Source organism: Perca flavescens, chromosome 6, assembly GCF_004354835.1.
Source record: "Perca flavescens isolate YP-PL-M2 chromosome 6, PFLA_1.0, whole genome shotgun sequence".
Taxonomy (NCBI): domain Eukaryota; kingdom Metazoa; phylum Chordata; class Actinopteri; order Perciformes; family Percidae; genus Perca; species Perca flavescens.
In genome coordinates this window covers 11,602,390-11,621,224 of record NC_041336.1, presented here as the reverse complement: position 1 = coordinate 11,621,224, position 18,835 = coordinate 11,602,390, and the positions used below count along the sequence as shown (strand labels likewise).

The 18,835-nt window shown below is 41.0% G+C and overlaps 1 protein-coding gene across 3 annotated transcripts in view; it reads right to left on the bottom strand.

Annotated features, from left to right (window-relative positions):
• mtmr11 (myotubularin related protein 11) overlaps positions 1 to 17,695 on the bottom strand; it is a 36,080-nt gene extending 18,385 nt beyond the window's left edge. For 2 of the 3 annotated variants that reach the window (XM_028581214.1, XM_028581215.1), the window contains exons 1-4: positions 17,219 to 17,695; positions 8,807 to 8,876; positions 611 to 747; positions 351 to 420 (exon numbers count right to left, since the gene is read on the bottom strand). In XM_028581214.1, the coding sequence (XP_028437015.1) occupies positions 351 to 420; positions 611 to 747; positions 8,807 to 8,876; positions 17,219 to 17,275 (334 nt within the window). In that variant the 5' untranslated portion in view covers positions 17,276 to 17,695. Of the gene's footprint in view, positions 1 to 350; positions 421 to 610; positions 748 to 8,806; positions 8,877 to 16,561; positions 16,634 to 17,218 lie in introns of those variants that run through there. The other variant, XM_028581216.1, reaches the window with a different exon arrangement.
• Positions 17,696 to 18,835: the final 1,140 nt, after the last annotated feature.

The following is an 18,835-nucleotide window of genomic DNA, read 5'->3' as shown; positions in this document are numbered from 1 at the left end:
CCAAGACTGAAATCTTAACGCTAAACCCTTTTTAGATCCAAACCAATGTAGTGATAATATAAGCTATCGGTCAGAAGTTATACAATCGCTGTTTAAACAAACTATGCAACGTGTCAGTTTCCTAATCTCTTCATTATAAGTAACATAAGGATGATAGAGTGGTGCAACTGTTGTTGCTGTAGCATCAACCGCAGCACAGCAAAAAGCATGCTATACTGTAAGTACAGTATACCAGTTTGTGATTGGACACACAGTGGGCAGTTACACATTAAAGTAATACTTGTCAATAAATCTCCATTCATTGCATGAACGAGTTTGTGAGTAAAAATTGGGCATAAGGTTGTACTTACCAACCACAACCTTCTCTATGGACGCCAAAGCCACATCATGATCTCCTAAAAGCACTGGGTCTGCATTGTCCTGCATCATGGATGTTATTTAAAGAAAATATACACATACTGTACCAGAAAATTTTTGCTCTCGTTTTTCTTAATGTACTTTGCTATGTCATCCTTTAAACATCCATAAACAGCCAATAATAACACATTATTAAACCATATAAGAATATGAATGAGTATTTCAATGATTACAGCTGTTAAGAGGGACTCACGTCAGCTTTGGGACTGTCCTGGGGAACGAAGGCCACTCTGAAGTGGGTACAGAAAAGGGTCCCAGACACCCAACCTCTTCCTTCCCTGGCAGTCAACTTCTTCCTCACCATAACAGCTCGCTGAAGTACACACTCGCCTAGTGGGGACAAAGGGGAGAAGTAGTGCAGAGTTAACAGGATGGAATTTCTTTGTAATGTAGTTTTGTAAGTTCCTGATAAAATTGCATAACTAAGTGTTGTATTTGGGGGGCTTCAAGTGAAAATACATAACAGGAAGTGTAGAGACAGAGAAACAGCAGCATGGAAGTTCACTGAGTGAGCTACTGGGAGTGGGTGTAAGAAACACCTTTAAAAAAAAAAAAAAAAAAAAAGGTCAAGTTGTTGCTTATTGTTGCAAGTTCTCCGGCCACGGAGGATGGGCAGGGAGGAGCAGGAAGAACAAAAACGGCATCTTACTGATGACCGTAACTCTGTTTTGAATAACATTACAACAATTTGGTTTGCAGGTAAAAACTTGCAAATTTACATATGAGTGAAGTACCAAATTGCAGTATGAGTGAACATTCACACTGTAGTCGTTTGTCTAAAGTACAGCTGGATATCAAAACTCCCAAAACGCTTAAATACTAATGTTTTTTCACGGCCACGTGCACTAACATGCACACGCAAGTAAATTTAAACTACAAATCGTTGTAGATATTAAATAAGGAACTGCATGTCGTAAGAAATAAAATTCAGTAGATCATTTATGAGAAATGTAATAATGTTCAATGGCCACTAATGATAAGGATAACTTCAGCATAAACAAAGACCAATGAAAGCACAGAAATTAATTTTGTTTCCCTTCAGTTTTAATAATATTTCATATGTTAAAATATGTACGTAATGTGTGCATGACTTTATTCATAATCTGCTGATCCTGTATGATGGATGGAAAGGAAGGTTGAAGAAGCATCTGAAATTCCAGGACAAAGCTTCCAAAAACAAACTTTTCCCTCAGAAAATTCTTACACACAAACACAGATGTGCATAAACACTCTGAAAGGGGAAAAAAAAGGAAAACAGTTTCTCTAAAACACACACACACCACACCACACCACACCACACCACACCCACACCACACCCACACACACACACACACACACACACACACACACACACACACACACCACACACCACACACCACACACCACACACCACACACCACACACCACACACACACACACACACACACACACACACACACACACACACACACACACACACACACACCAGTGAGACAGCACATTTCTAACAGTCTCCCTCAGGAATACAAAGCCTTTGCCAGCTAGACTGTGGGTTTCCATGGCAACAGAGTCCAGGATAGGGTAGACGTGGAGAAAATGGCCTTTTTGTCCACGACAAGGAGTGTTTTGCCAGACACATGGCGAGGCAAATGTTTTCATATTCGCTCAAAAGACCATGAAAAAGATGAGGTTAGACTGCTGGTTCATTGAAACTGAAAAAAAAAAAAAACATTCTTAGGGAACACACAATTCCTCCACTGCACATGTGGAAGGAACTAGGAAGGCCCTCCAACTGAATATCACAGTAGCAGTTGGTTCCGAGCCCAGTCTCTGCTGCTCTCTTAGCTTAAATAGTGTTTTGGGGGATAGCGAGGCACAAACAGGAAACAGCCATTTTTAGGGAGGAAGAGGAGCCTTTACTTCCAACACCATAATTTACTGATTGCACAGGAGGAGTTTAATTCCTAGGGTGTGCTCTATGATTAGGCTTATGCCCTTCAACCTCCAAAACCACGCCAGAAAACCCTAGACTGGACTTATCAATTAAGCCCGACCACACATGATTTAGCAACAGAGGTTTAAAATGCTTAGTATTACAGTGAACACAAGTCAACCCTTGTTGAGAGCTTGTCTTTCAAAAGGACAATCAATCTGTGGCTTTCCGTGCCTCATTTTAAATGTCTCCCCAGGTTGCAACAGAGCCGAAAACATTCCTGTAGCCTGAAGATTTGAGAACTGGGGGGGTGCGCCAGCTTCTGGGCCTATTTGCACTCTTTGGTGAGGTTTAAAAAGTTAGTGTTAGCAGGTGGTTCAGCCCCAAATGAGTCAGCTGTACAAGTGAAGTGTTTTACGAGAAGGTTGTCCTTTAATCAAATAAAATCTTCTACGTGCTTCCTGGAGAGTGTAATGCATTCTGTACTAACGCAGTATTAGTGCACTTGTAGCTTCTTTAACAATGTTTAAAGCCACTTGGGGCACCTGGGTAGCTCCCCTGGTAGAGCGTGCGCCCATGTACAGAGGCTCAGTCCTCGCCGCAGCGGCCAAGAGTTCAATTCCGACCTGCGGCCCTTTGCTGCACGTCGTTTCCCCTCTCTCTCTCCCCTTTCAGGTCTAAAAAACAATCAAATATCAAATAAAAGGCCTAAAAATGCCAAAACAATAATCTTTAAACAATGAATAAAGCCCAATTATGTAATTTTTTACATGCCAGACTCCCTGTGTTTTCTGCAGATTCTTCAAAGCCAGTGGCAGCTTTACAGATTGCAGTTACATCCACCTCTGACAGCGTATACAAAATAAAATGTTGGGTTGGAGTGTTGACCAACTGTGGAGCAGCACTGAGATGTTGTGCCTTGTGCCATTACATAGTTTTATTACACTGAAACCCAGCAGTTACTGGTATTTCTTATCTGTACTTGAATAGGGGTTTCACATGCCACCACAATTTGGGATTTGGCTGTCGAGATAGTAGAGGAAAGCAGTTCAATTCGAAAACTGAAAAAGTGTTTGACTAGACGTTTTCAGGAGGCTATTAAAAGGATGTGTGCTCCTCTGAAGACCAAGTCTAGTTGTTGTTTTAAATACACACAATTTATGCGATGCCTAACATGCTGTTGGTCACTGACGTGGATATGAGGAGAGAGCGACTTGAAGAATTGACCTGAGAAAATACAGCTGAGAGAGATCTGAACCACATGCTCTCTTAGTCTCGGTTTTATTTGTTTTCATCCACATGTTACTTATTTTCAGCTTGGACGCATGCAGAGCGAAAAGGTTTCTGCCCTTCTCAACTCCCTGGGAGGAGTAAAGACCAGGAATAGGTTATGTTGGGTTAAATGTAGGCATACAGTTGTTTTGACAAACTAGCAGCTGATGAGGATATTTTCTGTATAAATAACAATGAGAAAAGTCCTGCCTGGAGTCTACCCTATAATTTTACACAGCACAAAATGTCCAGTAGACTGCTGACGAACAGTTCAAAACCCCTATCCTTCATGTGATGGAACATCCACAAACAGTCACTGTGAAAATGATGACCAAGTTAGGTTAGCTTGTCATGTAATACAACAAAAGCAAAACAATTTTTCACTTCACTTTCCCGTCATATGTAGATTAACATATAATAACAATATATATAATATAATAGGGTGTTATTATATTATAATAAGGGTGTTTATTGTGTAAATGTTTTTTTTATTACTATTATTATAATAACTAATTCTATTTTTTATTATATTATATATTTTTTTCCTATGCTTACTTAATGTGTATTTGTGCTATTCTGATGTGTGTAAATTTTTTTCTTTTGAGCTGCTGTAGCACAGGAATTTCCCCAGTGTGGGATTAATAAAATCTATCTTATCTTATCTTAACTGTAAATGATAGCCAGTTGACAGGACATATGTATATATGAAAATTCTAACAATAATGTTACAACTATTTCTCTCCAGACATATTGATTATCATAAATACAAAATTCCCAAAACATCTTCTTGTTGTTTTTTTTTTTTTTTATCTCTTTTGTCCTGTCATGGACAATAAACTGGAAAACAGCAATTTAAAGTCACACAAATAAAAAGAATGTAATACCTTTTCCAATATCAAGATCAAAACCCAAGTATACAAATATCGATGCTCTGGTCTCTTGTCCATCAATCAACAAGGCATATAGCTGAATGACAGCCTTTTAATCCCACAGTAACATAAGACTGTGGAGAAAGGGGATTGTTAAATTGCTCTGAAGGGGGTATTGGACTCTTGGCATTGTGTGTGAATGGACAGTATACCCCCTCCCCTACTCACAGCATTGAAAAGGTACATGATCTACCTATGGCTGTCCTGACCCGTTTGCCCTCCCGCAGGCCGGCTCGGTTTCTGCGGTCCTGTGTCCCGGTGTCACATGAGAACACTGTAGACACTGAGCACTGCCCGTAACTAATGGGAGAACGGGACAACTTCTGCAAACATATTTCTGATTTTGTGATTCCTATGGTTGTTCTCAGCTTGTCAGTGGATCGAGTTTGAGATAGGCACTTTTTTTTTTTTAGCACAGCCTAAAGTTACCCTACGATGCAACAACAGCACCACTGGGTTATTGATATGAAAATACATTTTTATGCAGGGTTGACAAGTTATCCATCCTTTTGCAGAGTGTGTGCATGCGTGTGTTTGAGAGAGAGAAAGAGAGAAGGTCCACAGGTGCAATGTGAGCCCTTTCACTCGGTGGGGTAACACTGACTCGCGACTCCTTTGTGTCTGAAAGTGAACTTGTTCTCACAAATTGTCTCAACACTTACTCTGCAGAGTGTGCACAGAGCCAAAGGATAGATTTCCCTGCCTGAAATCTGAATTGGTAAAAAAAAAAAAAAAAAAAAAAAAAAAATGTCCAAAATAAAATGAAATGCTACATTCAAAGCAGACTAATAGTATTTAATTTTAGCTCACAAAAGGAGCTCAATGGAAAAAGAGAAGAAAAAAAACCTAACAGTGCTGCCAATGCACATGTTTCTTCTTCATTCTCTTAATATAATACAGGTTTTTATGGACAACTGTGTTTCTAATCTGCCTGGAATGGAGGTGGAGAAAGGTAAGAAAGACAGAGGTAAGGGAACAGTAGGATGGCGTTGGAGATGGAGATAAAGTTGAAAGCCAGCAGGGGGAAAAGTACGGTAGTCGAAATTTCACAGGGAAATGTTAACCGCTAAGAATACTCTCTGTGTGTGCTGTCAAGGACCAGCCGAGTCTGGAAAGTATTTGATGAAAACACACTGCTGGAAAACCAATTAGGATGACTCAGTGAATGAAAATAACGAAGTGTGTGTTTGTGAAAAATATTTGTGCATGCATGAATGTGTGTGAAGTGTATGTGTGTAACAATACATGTGTATGTTTCAGTGTGGTCACAAGTTCCTATCATAACATAACCATAACTTAAAATACAATTTAAAATACATGACAAAAAGATATCCGTCATCGGGTGGCAGGCAGAGACTGAATCACCAAGGAAGCATCTTCCCACCTCATAAACTCTCCTCACACCCTTACTAACACTTAATTACAGTTAATAAACACTGATTTATACTTCTGCGTAAAATCTATGCCGTTGCTACGCACGTAGGTACGTGAAGACACAAACCTATGCCGGACCCTACGCCGTAGCCTGACGGGCACCTCTCGAAAAATTTAACTACACGTCGCGGCGACGCACGTCGCTCGGCCCTGGCTTGGTAGCGTTGCATTTCCCCCCCCGACTCATATCCTGGTTCTCCTCCTCCATAAACAACAGGAAATCAAGGAGAGGGTTAACTTTTCCTGCTAAAGATTTCCCACCGTGGTCAGAAAGAACTAGGAAGTTTCTCTCACTATGACTCCAGAGTCTGTACTCGCTCCGAAGCTAATCGCCGTCACTCTCTCACTCCTCCCTCGTTCTACCACACGCTCCCCCCATACAAGTATAAACATCAGGCCACTTACGTAGGCTACAGCGAAAGCTCTGCGTGGAGCCTCTGCAGAACCATAAAACAGCCTTTAACCTACTCTGGGGAGGAGTGTTGTGACTAACTGCTGATACAGTATGCAGCGTTAAAGAGTAGCTTGTCTCAGATCTAGGCCTATCTGGTCTGCTGCCATTCTTATGAAAAGCTCATGCAGGCTGTTGCTGACACAAGAATATGAGCAGGGTAGGGCTGGGAAATGATTTAGATTTTCTGGGATGTCTGCACCAGCCAGCAGATTAGCCCATGGGTTAAGAGGGTCGACCTCTGGCTAAAACTAGCTGGCTAGACATTTGCTGCTGGTCATACATTTTATTGTGTTGACATCTGAGCACATTTCCTTACACAATAAAGCATCTTTGCTACACAACTGTTCATTGAGGCTCCCAGTCCACTTCAGATTAGCTTTGCAACAGTAGATGTTTTCCCACCTCAAAGGCAAAACACCTGCTGTGACATTCCCGGCCCGGGTGTGGCTACAAGTGCAATATTTCAAACCACAGCGAACAATGAATGCAGCAGCAGTTTTTCTGCCTCAGTATTGAGAGTTGATATCTGGAGCAGCACGGTCGTTGTCAACTGAACTTTGTGCTTTGAGCTAGGTGTTGTATTATTTAGTACCTTTAAAATTGTATTATTTCAGACTGGCTGTGATGTTCATCTGCAACCTGTTTATTGTTAAAGTAGCTTGAATCATGCTTCATTTATTTGGTCAAGATGTGTGGATTTGTCAAATATGATGGAAGGTGTGGGGATTTGTCGAAATAAAAAAGACGTTTTGGAAGTAAGAACCAAACTGATGCATTGATCAAAGTAATAACTAAGCAAACATACATATTTTTAAACAGTGAGCATTGTCATCGTAGGTGCATGTCCACTGTGAGAGACATAATCTAAAAAAAAAAAAAAAATCCAGAAATCACAATATATGATTTTTTAACTATTTATTTATGATACAGCTGCAAATAAGTATTTGAACACCTGTCTATCAGCTAGAATTCTGACCCTCAAAGACCTGTTAGTCTGCCTTTAAAATGTCCACCTCCACTCCATTTATTATACTAAATTAGATTTACCTGTTTGAGGTTGTTAGCTGCATAAAGACACCTGTCCACCCCATACAATCCGTAAGAATCCAACTACTAACATGGCCAAGACCAAAGAGCTGTCCAAAGACACTAGAGACCAAATTGTACACCTCCACAAGGCTGGAAAGGGCTACGGGGAAATTGCCAAGCAGCTTGGTGAAAAAAGGTCCACTGTTGGAGCAATCATTAGAAAATGGAAGAAGCTAAACATGACTGTCAATCTCCCTCGGACTGGGGCTCCATGCAAGATCTCACCTCGTGGGGTCTCAATGATCCTAAGAAAGGTGAGAAATCAGCCCAGAACTACACGGGAGGAGCTGGTCAATGACCTGAAAAGAGCTGGGACCACCGTTTCCAAGGTTACTGTTGGTAATACACTAAAGACGTCATGGTTTGAAATCATGCATGGCACAGAAGGTTCCCCTGCTTAAACCAGCACATGTCAAGGCCCGTCTTAAGTTTGCCAATGACCATTTGGATGATCCAGAGGAGTCATGGGAGAAAGTCATGTGGTCAGATGAGACCAAAATAGAACTTTTTGGTCATAATTCCACAAACCGTGTTTGGAGGAAGAAGAATGATGAGTACCGTCCCAAGAACACCATCCCTACTGTGAAGCATGGGGGTGGTAGCATCATGCTTTGGGGGTGTTTTTCTGCACATGGGACAGAGCGACTGCACTGTATTAAGGAGAGGATGACCGGGGCCATGTATTGCGAGATTTTGGGGAACAACCTCCTTCCCTCAGTTAGAGCATTGAAGTTGGTCGAGGCTGGGTCTTCCAACATGACAATGAGCCGAAGCACACAGCCAGGATAACCAAGGAGTGGCTCTGTAAGAAGCATATCAAGGTTCTGGCGTGGCCTAGCCAGTCTCCAGACCTAAACCCAATAGAGAATCTTTGGAGGGAGATCAAACTCCGTGTTTCTCAGCGACAGCCCAGAAACCTGACTGATCTAGAGAAGATCTGTGTGGAGGAGTGGGCCAAAATCCCTCCTGCAGTGTGTGCAAACCTGGTGAAAAACTACAGGAAACGTTTGACCTCTGTACTTGCAAACAAAGGTTACTGTACCAAATATTAACATTGATTTTCTCAGGTGTTCAAATACTTATTTGCAGCTGTATCATACAAATAAATAGTTAAAAAATCATACATTGTGATTTCTGGATTTTTTTTTTTTTATTATGTCTCTCACAGTGGACATGCACCTACGATGACAATTTCAGAGACCTCCATGATTTCTAAGTGGGAGAACTTGCAAAATAGCAGGGTGTTCAAATACTTATTTTCCTCACTGTATACATTAGCTCATAAAAGCACATCTCTACCTGGTAGGCAGCGTAGCCCAAACACATCTCGACTCCTTGCGTTCACCCCACTCTGACTCAGCATCCTCTCCTGGAAGAGAAACAGAGCAGACATTAGTATGATTTAATCTTTCTTCTTTCCAAAGTAAAGCTCTTTATTTTACATATCACTGTAACAGAGAGGAGGTGCCCTGTGTTTAAAAGTAATAGTTTGACATTTCGGGAGCTTGCTTATTCGCTTTCTTATTCGATGAGAATATCAGGCTTTATGCTAAGCTAACTGGCTGTAGCCTTTAATATACATAGACATAAAGTGGTACCGATCTTCTCATCCAAATCCTCACAAGGAACCAAATAAGCTTAAGTCAAGTGACCTTTACAGTGTTTCCTCTAGGATTTTTTTTAGCAGTGGCTAAACTGGCTGGAATCATTGCACACATCCTCTCCAAGGAGTGCACCAGCTGTAAAATGTCCGGGAGGAAGTTTATGCAGCAACTGGCAGAAGAGCTGAGAGCCGGTTTCTTTTTTTCCTTTCTCCCTTTTCTCTGAGTGGCACGCGTGCCCACTCGCGTTGTGAAGCACGTGTCTGCGCTATTCTCCGTCGACGTGCTCTTTACAATCACTGCTGATAGACGGCTTTTTGTATATATATTTCTGATACCGTGGCGGGAGAAATCTAACAGTGGCGGACCGCCACTTGCCAATCAACATAGAGGAAACACTGCTTTAAATAAAAGCGACATAATTGAATAATTGTATGTTGACAGCATGCTAAATTACACCTCACAAGAACCTAAATACCCTGAATGGTTAGGAAAACAGTGTTCATTTGAAAGGAATAATGTTATATATTTCTAAACAATGCCCACAGACTCTGTAAAAGTCAAGAAATACACTAAACAGATCACACTAAACACAAGGACAGAGCCTTATGTCACCTTTGGTCTTGTTGATTATATTTAAAGTGCTCATATTACGGTCATTTCAGTTGTATAGGCCTAGAGGTTGTACCAGAATAGGTTAACATGGTTTAATTTTCAAAAAACACCATATTTTTGATGTACTGCACGTTGCTGCAGCTCCTCTTTTCACCCTGTGTGTTGAGCTCTCTGTTTTAGCTACAGAGTGAGGCATCACGCTTCTGTTCCATCTTTGCTGGGAGTCGCACATGCGCAGTAGCTAGGTAAGGACTACTAGCCAGTCAGAAGCAGCGTATGAGGGCGTGCCACGCTAGCAGCTAGGCGAGCATTATAACGTGTGTTACAAAGTGACGCACGTTTGTCACGGAAGTAAACTGGACTACAACAGAGCTGTTTGGAGCAGTTGGTGAACAGTGTTTTCTGTTGGAGATGGTAAGTGCCTTTGGGGTGGACTTGGGACTTTTTCACTTTGCAAACCTATAACATGCACAAAAAAGATATATAACACAATAAAGGAAAGGGACAAAGCCTAAAAGCATAATATGAGCACTTTAAGTTGTGGCTCCGCCTGCTTCTCTCATCAAAGTCTGGCTTGTCTCAACAGACTCATTTTCATAGACAAAGAAACCGCACAATGCTCCATGATTCTTAGTTTCCATTTAGCTTGTTTGTTCCTGCTTTCTCTATAATAGTCACAAAGTCTCACGTACTTGAGTCTGTTCTACAAGCAAGAATCCATCCCCACAGAGCAACAGAGGCTTCAATATTCAGGCTGTGAGCTCAATAGCACATATGCTTCCACTTAACTTTGCCACTAGCCCCCCTTGTGAAGGCCATTTACGTTTATCGGCTTCGAATCCCATAATACGCCAAGGCCTGCAATGTCAGAGGACGCTGTGATTATACAGGTGGTGAACAAGCTTTATAGTAGTACAGAAATAGAGTAAGAGTTAAGGCCCTGAGTTGACCTCAAAGAAAACTATACATTGTGGAGCCCCAAAATGTCTCTCTCAGCAATTCTGTTCTGAGTTTTTCCCCACAATGAAACTATTAATTCTCGTTTCATTTACAGCCCCAGGTCTATCACAAAACACCGGGATTTCTTTGAGTCAGCTAGGAACAATGAATCTACTCAGTCGCCAATGTTATGCTAACAATTCTGCAGTGTGGTGGATTCTGTGTTAGCAGCCTGCTCATGAAAACCTGAGACTCTAAGCTTGTGGCCCCACATAAAAACAATGAATAAAGAGGACCTTTGCTCCTTGAAAAGGTAGTAAAATCACACTTATTCACAGCTGGTTGTTTTCTATGTATGTGAGATTGTTTTATTAAAAACATAAACACACTGATGCTGCAGTTTGCTACCGGTGGTATCTTGATGCCATCTTTAAGTTTTTAGTTAATAGTTTTTTTTTATATATATATATATATATATATATATATATATATATATATATATATATACACACACACACACACACACACTGGTAATGGTATACACGAAACCAATATTTTAATACATATACTGCAAACTTTCAATTAACCATTTCTTTTCTACATTGAAAAAATTAAATATTATGTAGAATACTTTGTAAACTGCAAAAAAAGAAAGAAAGAAAACCTTCCTTATTTGCCAATTAATTAAACTAGGGCTAAGTGAGCCATGATTGTGATAAAAACAAAGAACGGTTTTAATCAATCCACATAATATGAGCACTAATTAACTGACAAAAGTTAGCTCTGTTGCAATAGCTTGCTATAAAATGGTTCTGCCAACTCCAACTGCTGCTATAAAACTACAAGTATTATATAGTATATGGAGCGCTCCCTGAAATATATGTCAAATATGGTTATAGTTCCAACAATTCTGATTTCATCCAAATCCAAGTTAAAAGGCTGAAAGCTCCATAGCAAAAACCACTGGAGAAAATAAAAGCCTTTTTTGATTGTACAGCAGGGCACAATTTTTTTTTTTTACAAGACTTAGTTTCTGCTTGCCAGAGCATTGTTCATTTCTCTTCCATCTGGCTTTGACATGTTTTATTCTTTCCCTCAGTCTCTCCATCAACACCCACAGCAAACCCGCAGCTGAATTCCTGATCCTCTTTTATTAATAACATCAGAGGCTATTCAGATCCTGTTTTGTTATTCCTTTCTAAAATCTATTGTCTTAGATCTGTCCTCTGACTCAGGGTCTTGTGAGGCAAGTGAATTCACTAGATAACAGTGCAATACACAAGCGGAAGTTCTGCTGGCATTCAGCTGCAGACTGGGCTATGCACATAATAAGACTTTTGTGAACACAATAAATGTGACAGAAAGATATACAGCCAATGCATTTATATGTGAAATCCAGGCATGTCTCCTTCACTTCTTCACAGTTTTGCTCAGGAGGTAAAACAAGCAACAAAGATAAAGAAAATAGGAATGACATAATGTCTAGGCAAAAACTTGCCTTAGTGAAAGCAAGGCTGCCTTGATCTCGGAGTCACAAATAACTTAAAAAAACCCACATTTCCAGGGCTGTGTTTAAGCTGACGTTTGACTTTCGCTTTAATTGTGCAGCTTCAGCGTCCCCACTCTATCACTTTCATTGCAGCTTTCTCCCCCCGTGCTGCCTCTCTGCCCCACTTTTGCCCTCCTCTGCTCCCTCCCTTCATCCCCAGGGGCAGCGGCCAAGGCTTATTGCAGTTTCCATTGCTCATGGCTTTCCCTTGCTACTGCCGCCAGACTTCTGCAGAAAGTGTGCTTGTTCCTGGGTCTGGAACATTCTTCTCAAACTCATAAGGAAAAAAGAACAAATGGGAATTTTGGAGGGACACCGGAGAAATAGCACAGTAAAATCTTATTTTATGTGGGACAACTGACAACGAGAGCGGTTTCACTACAATTCGGTTTCCAAGTTGTTTTCTGAGGGGGGAAAAAAACGGCTCTGGGCTGACACACTGCCACCACCTCTTTTGAAAATAAAGCTGTACCAACAAGCTGAGCTGCATTTGAACTATGTCTCAAGAATATGATTTTCAATTCCAAACAAGACTCAATTACTGACTTATGGATACTTTTTTGCAGAGACGTCCCAAAACACCCTGTGGACCTAGCATCCGTTCGGAGTCTCTTCTGAAAGCTTATCCTTCTGAGTTACGCTCCGCTCTGGGCTTGTAAAACACGCATTAGCTTTTAGCCACTGTTCACTGTACTGAAAAAGTCACAGCCAGTTCATTAGTATTGTGCTTTTCATTTCCTCACATTAATGGGGACAGTCGTATGGCATTGGGAACTGGCTTGGAAGGAAAAAGAAGACATGAGGTAGTTTTGCTAAAGGGGGGGGGGCTCACTTTGAATTTTTGTCTGCAGAAAAAAAAAAGCCAGACTGAGCACTTTCATAATTTTTTGGATCACCATGTCTTTCTTTAATTCCTTTAGAAACAAACCTGCAACAATGCACTGTATTTGCTACATTGTGATAGAAACAGCCTCAGTGGATGTATACTACCTGGTGTATCGTATAAAGAAACGCAACAACTGCATTGCAGAAAAAGCTGCAATTTGGCCTCAATATCAAACACAGAAATGACAGAAAAGACAGAAACAGATTCCGACATATAGAGGTTAGTACTAAAATAAATGTTTCATGAATTGGGAATTCACATGTTTAATAATCAATGAGACCATTTCAGCTTCACACTATAGTGAATATCCAGCTTTTAACCCATTTCTCTGCAAAAGCCTCACGCAATTAGCGCAGCTCTCCCTGCTGTGACGTTTTATTCTGAAACCTTCCACAAAAGCCTAAAAAAAAAAAAAAAGGGAATATTTACAGCAGTGTCTGCATTCTTATCCATTCTTGATTAGAAACACAATCAGTCTAGACTTCCAGACGCAAAACAAAAAGATAATTACTGGCTTTTTGAATGGTATCCCTGCTGCATGATTTGAAGGGCGGGTCTTGGCGTGGCCATAGTGGGATTCGTAATATCGCGTACAGGAAGGTTCAAAGGTCATCTGAAGCCAAGTAAAACTTATGCTGCTTATGCTGGCGGCTCTGAGGCTGTACTTAGGCACAGCGGTGCGTTAAGTTAAATGCTAACATCAGCATGCTATCACGCTTACAGTGATGATGCTACTGTTTAGAAGGTATATTGTTGATCATGTTCACCATCAAATGTCATGTGTCAGCATGCTAACATTTTCTAAATATGACAAACACAAAGTACGGCCAAATTTGGAAGGCTACACATGTAATATTTCAATGTGTCACATACATATTTAATCAACATTTAGAGAATTAAGAATATCAGATCCAACACGATCTAGGAGATACCCAAAATGAAAGGACTATGATCTGGATTGGGTCTGAAAAATCTTAAACCTTAAATCTTGGACATCCCTTGTTATAACAAGTTGTCCTGAGGGGAACGTAATGTCTGCCCGCATTTCAGAAAATCGATCCAATAGTCGTCAAGACATTTCACTCAAAAGCACACACGCCAACCCCATGGTGGCGCTCGATTAAAGAAATGAGGATCACCAAAGTCAATAGGATTCATCCACTCTGGGGACCATGGATATAGCTGTACCAAATGTTGAGGAAATCCAGCCAATAGTGATGGACTGACTGATCAGCATTTCAATGTTGCGGGCCACGCTGCGAGCATGGCTACCATCATGGTAAAAATGGCAATATTAAAAAAAAAAAAAACAACATCAAATTAAAAAGGCGCCAGTTTCCTTTAGCCTGCATTCACAAATCATGCGCTATTTGATTTTTTTTTCGTCGATACCTATACTGCCTGTCAGTGGAGCCCTGACATATCAGTTTCCAGGATTCTTCTTTTAAAAAAAGGACTGGAGGGTTGTGTAGTGGCCAGACAGACCGTTGGACTGTGACTGAAGGATCACATCTGACGCCCACAACATGCAGCGTGTTCATCAACAGCAACATCTCCTCCTCTTGGTCTCTGGAGCACACTTGCATCTCTAAACCCTCTCACTAATGGTACATCATCGCAGATGCCAGTGTCAGGTAAATGGCTTAAGTGAAAATCTAATGCTGAATATTGTATTCTCAGTGGCTCATAATCATCTCTGGTATAAGAGGTTTTTCACAGTCCCCTCTACTCTGACAGCTCAGGTCCCATGAGTGAGATTATCCAAGCCATTACATATAGACTCAAAACAGACAAACGGCCTAGCCTCTCAGCCCTATCTCAAGTGAATAGTGCCTCTGGTTAATTATGACCCAATGCCAGATCAATACACTCTCTATGGTGACCATAAATCTGCCTTGCCATTAAGACGAGCCCATTGTTGTGCTCTGTTTAAGCAGTAGAAGCCTCTGTGGCTCAGGGCCTGGCAGTGAATGTGACGTTTGGATCCAATGGGAGCGGGTGTGGGTGACTGTACTGCTTTGGCCCACTCCTATCAAGCTTGGATCTTCAGCCACATTGAATAGAGCTCAGATGGTCCCTCCTCTGGCATTTTTGTTTCTGCGGAGCTTTGTGCTCTGTGCCTTTCATGCTGACTGCTTCAAAGCTGGCTGCGAGATGTAGATAGAGTGAACTCAAGGGGATAGGCGCAGCCAAAATAAGGTCTGCTATTCTGTCAAGATGCAGGCCTAAGCATCCTTGTGTAGCATGTACTGCTGATGTATTCTCATTTATATTTTAAGCAAAAATCTCAAACATTTCCTAATTAAAGCCTTTTAAATTGTGAGGATTTGCTGCTTTTTTTTATCTTACGTAAGTATAAAGTAGATCTATTTGGATGTTGGTTGAAAGCTATTTAAAGAGGTCTCCTTAATTGTGATTTTTATTTTCTGACTTTTTGTGAAACAAATAATGGATTAATCAAGAAAATGATTCGCAGATTAAATTATAATAATGAAAAAATAGTTGCAGCCTTATCATAATTCATGCCATACAAAATGGCTTGGGTGTTACACCCTGATTGAGGAAGATAAGATTCATCAACACATGAAAACTGCCAAGCCATCTGGTCCACATTCAGCCAAGGATTGGATTCAGTTTTCTAAAGCAGTCTTAGCACATGTTCATGGAAGAGGAACCCACAAGAGTGTGTGGGTGGCCTGTGCACATATTATACACAGCCTACTACCCTAAATTAACATATCTAAGGCTCAGCCACATTCTCATACTTTTCAGATTCAATTGGTGGGGGGCTGTGATGATTTCTGTGCGTCTCATTCGGAGGTAATCAAATTCAAAACCCCTCTACCTCTCAACTGCGGTCTCCATGGCGACAGCCAGATGTTGTGCAGTGCACATCACCCCCACTCCACATGCAGGCCTCGCCTGAGGGCAGAGTGAAAAGGCATCTGTTAGCGTTTCCCCCTGCGGCTGCTGAAAATAACCAGGGAGAGACAAAAAGCCACGGCAAAACAAAGACGGTGCCAAGTTCCCAAAGGAATGAGCAACTCAGAACACATTCATACTGTGTACGTACACATTGCTTTGTGCTGTCTAACAAACTAAAGGTAGTACTTTTAACCTCTAACCTCCTCGGGTGCTCCAAAACTGGGGCAGTATCTTAGTGATAATTTGAAATGCACGGATTTCATCTTCAGCATTTCAAAGCAATTTCTTATAGCACCATGTGACCTTTCAAGGCTTTGGCAAATTAAAGCAGCTGAACCTGGCTACAACTGTTCACCGCAAAGGAGATGATGATGATGGTCGTCTGCAACATTTGTCTTTGTGGGCAACAACTTAATCCCATACGAGGCAAACCCCCACACACCTCCCTGCCACACGAGAAGTGATTAAGATTCGCCACCACTTCACCGGCCTTTAATAAGGCTTGCAGCCAAAGCTAGAGCAACATTGTGTTCCCTTACAGTAATTACTGTATGCATCTCCCTGTTGTCCAGACAGAAAGAAACAGCAGCCCTTTGTAGCCTTGTAGTCAATCCCCCATCCACTCTGTAAAGCCATCCTGAGTTGTGAACAAAAACAACATGAGACAGTCCACATTCACATTCACATTCACACACTGAACAGGCTCACAGAGGGATCTCTGAGGAGGGGACCACAGGTTTCTAATCCAGCCAGCCTGCAATAACTACCTGAATGTACATTTATAGCTCTGCATTGTAAATGATGGCCGGTGTTTCCTGCATCATCTGCTTCCTGTCCTCTCTGGTGTTCAATCACATGAGTGTTGGTGTGTTTTAGCACTGAGCAAGCTAAATTGACTTAACAGCTTTTACTATAACGTTAGTGGCATGTCCCAGAGCAGAGAATATTTAAAAAAAAGATACACAAACATATCGCTATATGTCCATTCCCAAATGTCTAGAAATTAACATCTTGTGTATTAGAACATTAAATCACTCAAGACTGGGTTTTTAATACCCAAAACTATAGCTCAGTCTAGTTATGCGACAGTACAAAACAGGATAAAACAAGTTAATAATAGTGCTGTTACAAGTCTACTAAACAGAGCTAATATAGTTAGCTATTGTCACATAGCTAACTTAACGTTATGACCTTACCTTGATATCTGGGAGCATTTGTCTCACTTTGAACGTGGTTTTAGATCCTGTCAACATTTTTGACGACTGGTCCACTCGACTCGAAAAGAATACGTGCGAAATAAAGCTGAATGTTTTTGTTTTTTTTATGTGTGAAAACGGTCGCTGTGTTAGTGTTGTCCTCTTTCCATTTTTAGCCGAGAGAAACCGTCAGAGACCGAAGAAAGGGTCCGGAGTCCAATAACGGTTAGCCTGTATCACCTCACCGGCTGCTACAAACGAGGTGTTCAGTGTGGACAAGCCAACTATTTTCGCTCTTTTCATCGCTATTCGCACTGACAGCATCCGTGTCCCGAGAGCACACCCTGCCGAAACCCACCACCAGTCACCGGACTGTTACTAACTGCTGTTAGTCACTAACGGGGAGACGTGTTCACCGTTACTGCTGCTTTCCACCCACTGGGCTCTGTTTGTTTATCCCCTTCGCCATAGTGAAACGCACACTGGTGGGAGGAAAAACACTAAGTGCAGCGGTGGAGCTTCTTAAAGGGCCAGTAGGCTACATCTGGAAAATAAAACAGTATTTCCATGAGAGTCCAAAATTGCAGTTGAGTACAGTGACAGAAGGTACAAAGATGTCAGTTCTCCCCGCTTTCACTAGACTCCTCGAACTCACCACAAACGCAACACTGACATTTACACAGTGGTAGAATAAGTACCAGAATGTAAAAATACTCCATACTAAAAGTCTTGCATTTAAAACAAGTAAATGTACGATACAGAAGTATTATCAGCAACATGCACCTTTAATATATTTTAGTTCATATACTTCTAATTATTATTATGTTTTACTCTCTATTCATCTGTACTCATGTCTGTCCTTGTGCTGCAACACCCAAATGTATCCTCTGTGGATACAAAAAAGGCCTACCTTATCTTATCTTAGGTAATTTAAGTGCTTTATACAAACATTGGTAGTTTAACCCATAACAATATGCATTTTATAAGAGTTAATCATAAATCCTATATGTCTAAAAAGTGAAAAGGTCAATATTTCTCTCTGATATGTGGTGAAGTAGAAGTATTAATTATGATTAAAAGGAAAGGACCCCTTGCACATATACTAGGAGGGTTATGCCTTGATGCAGAGGTCCAGGGTTTGAAACCAACCTGTGACTATTTTCCTGCATGTCTTCCCCCTCTCTCTCTCTCTCTCTCTCCCCCCTTTCTCACCTAGCTATCCTGTCAAATGAAGGTGGAAAAGCCCCAAAAATAATCTTTAAAAGGAAGGAAAGTACCTCAATACTGTAATGTATGCGGGTACACGCACTTAGTTTCTTTGCACATTTATAAAACTCCTCTCAATTTGTATAAATAGTTTCGAGTTAGACTCCTTAAACTCAAACTGTCCACGCTTGTTATTCTATCTTGTCCTTTGTTTTGACATTCATTTCCTACATCTGTGCCCTTTGTTGACACGCATGATACATCTTTGTTTAAAGTGGATCTCATAATGTATAAATTTGGCTTTATTCTCCAGTGGCATTCAATGTTATGCACAAATGAAAGAGCCAGGTTTGATAGGTTTCACAGTGAGTGCTCTGGCATTGTAAGCAAGCCAACATCCATAAAACCATC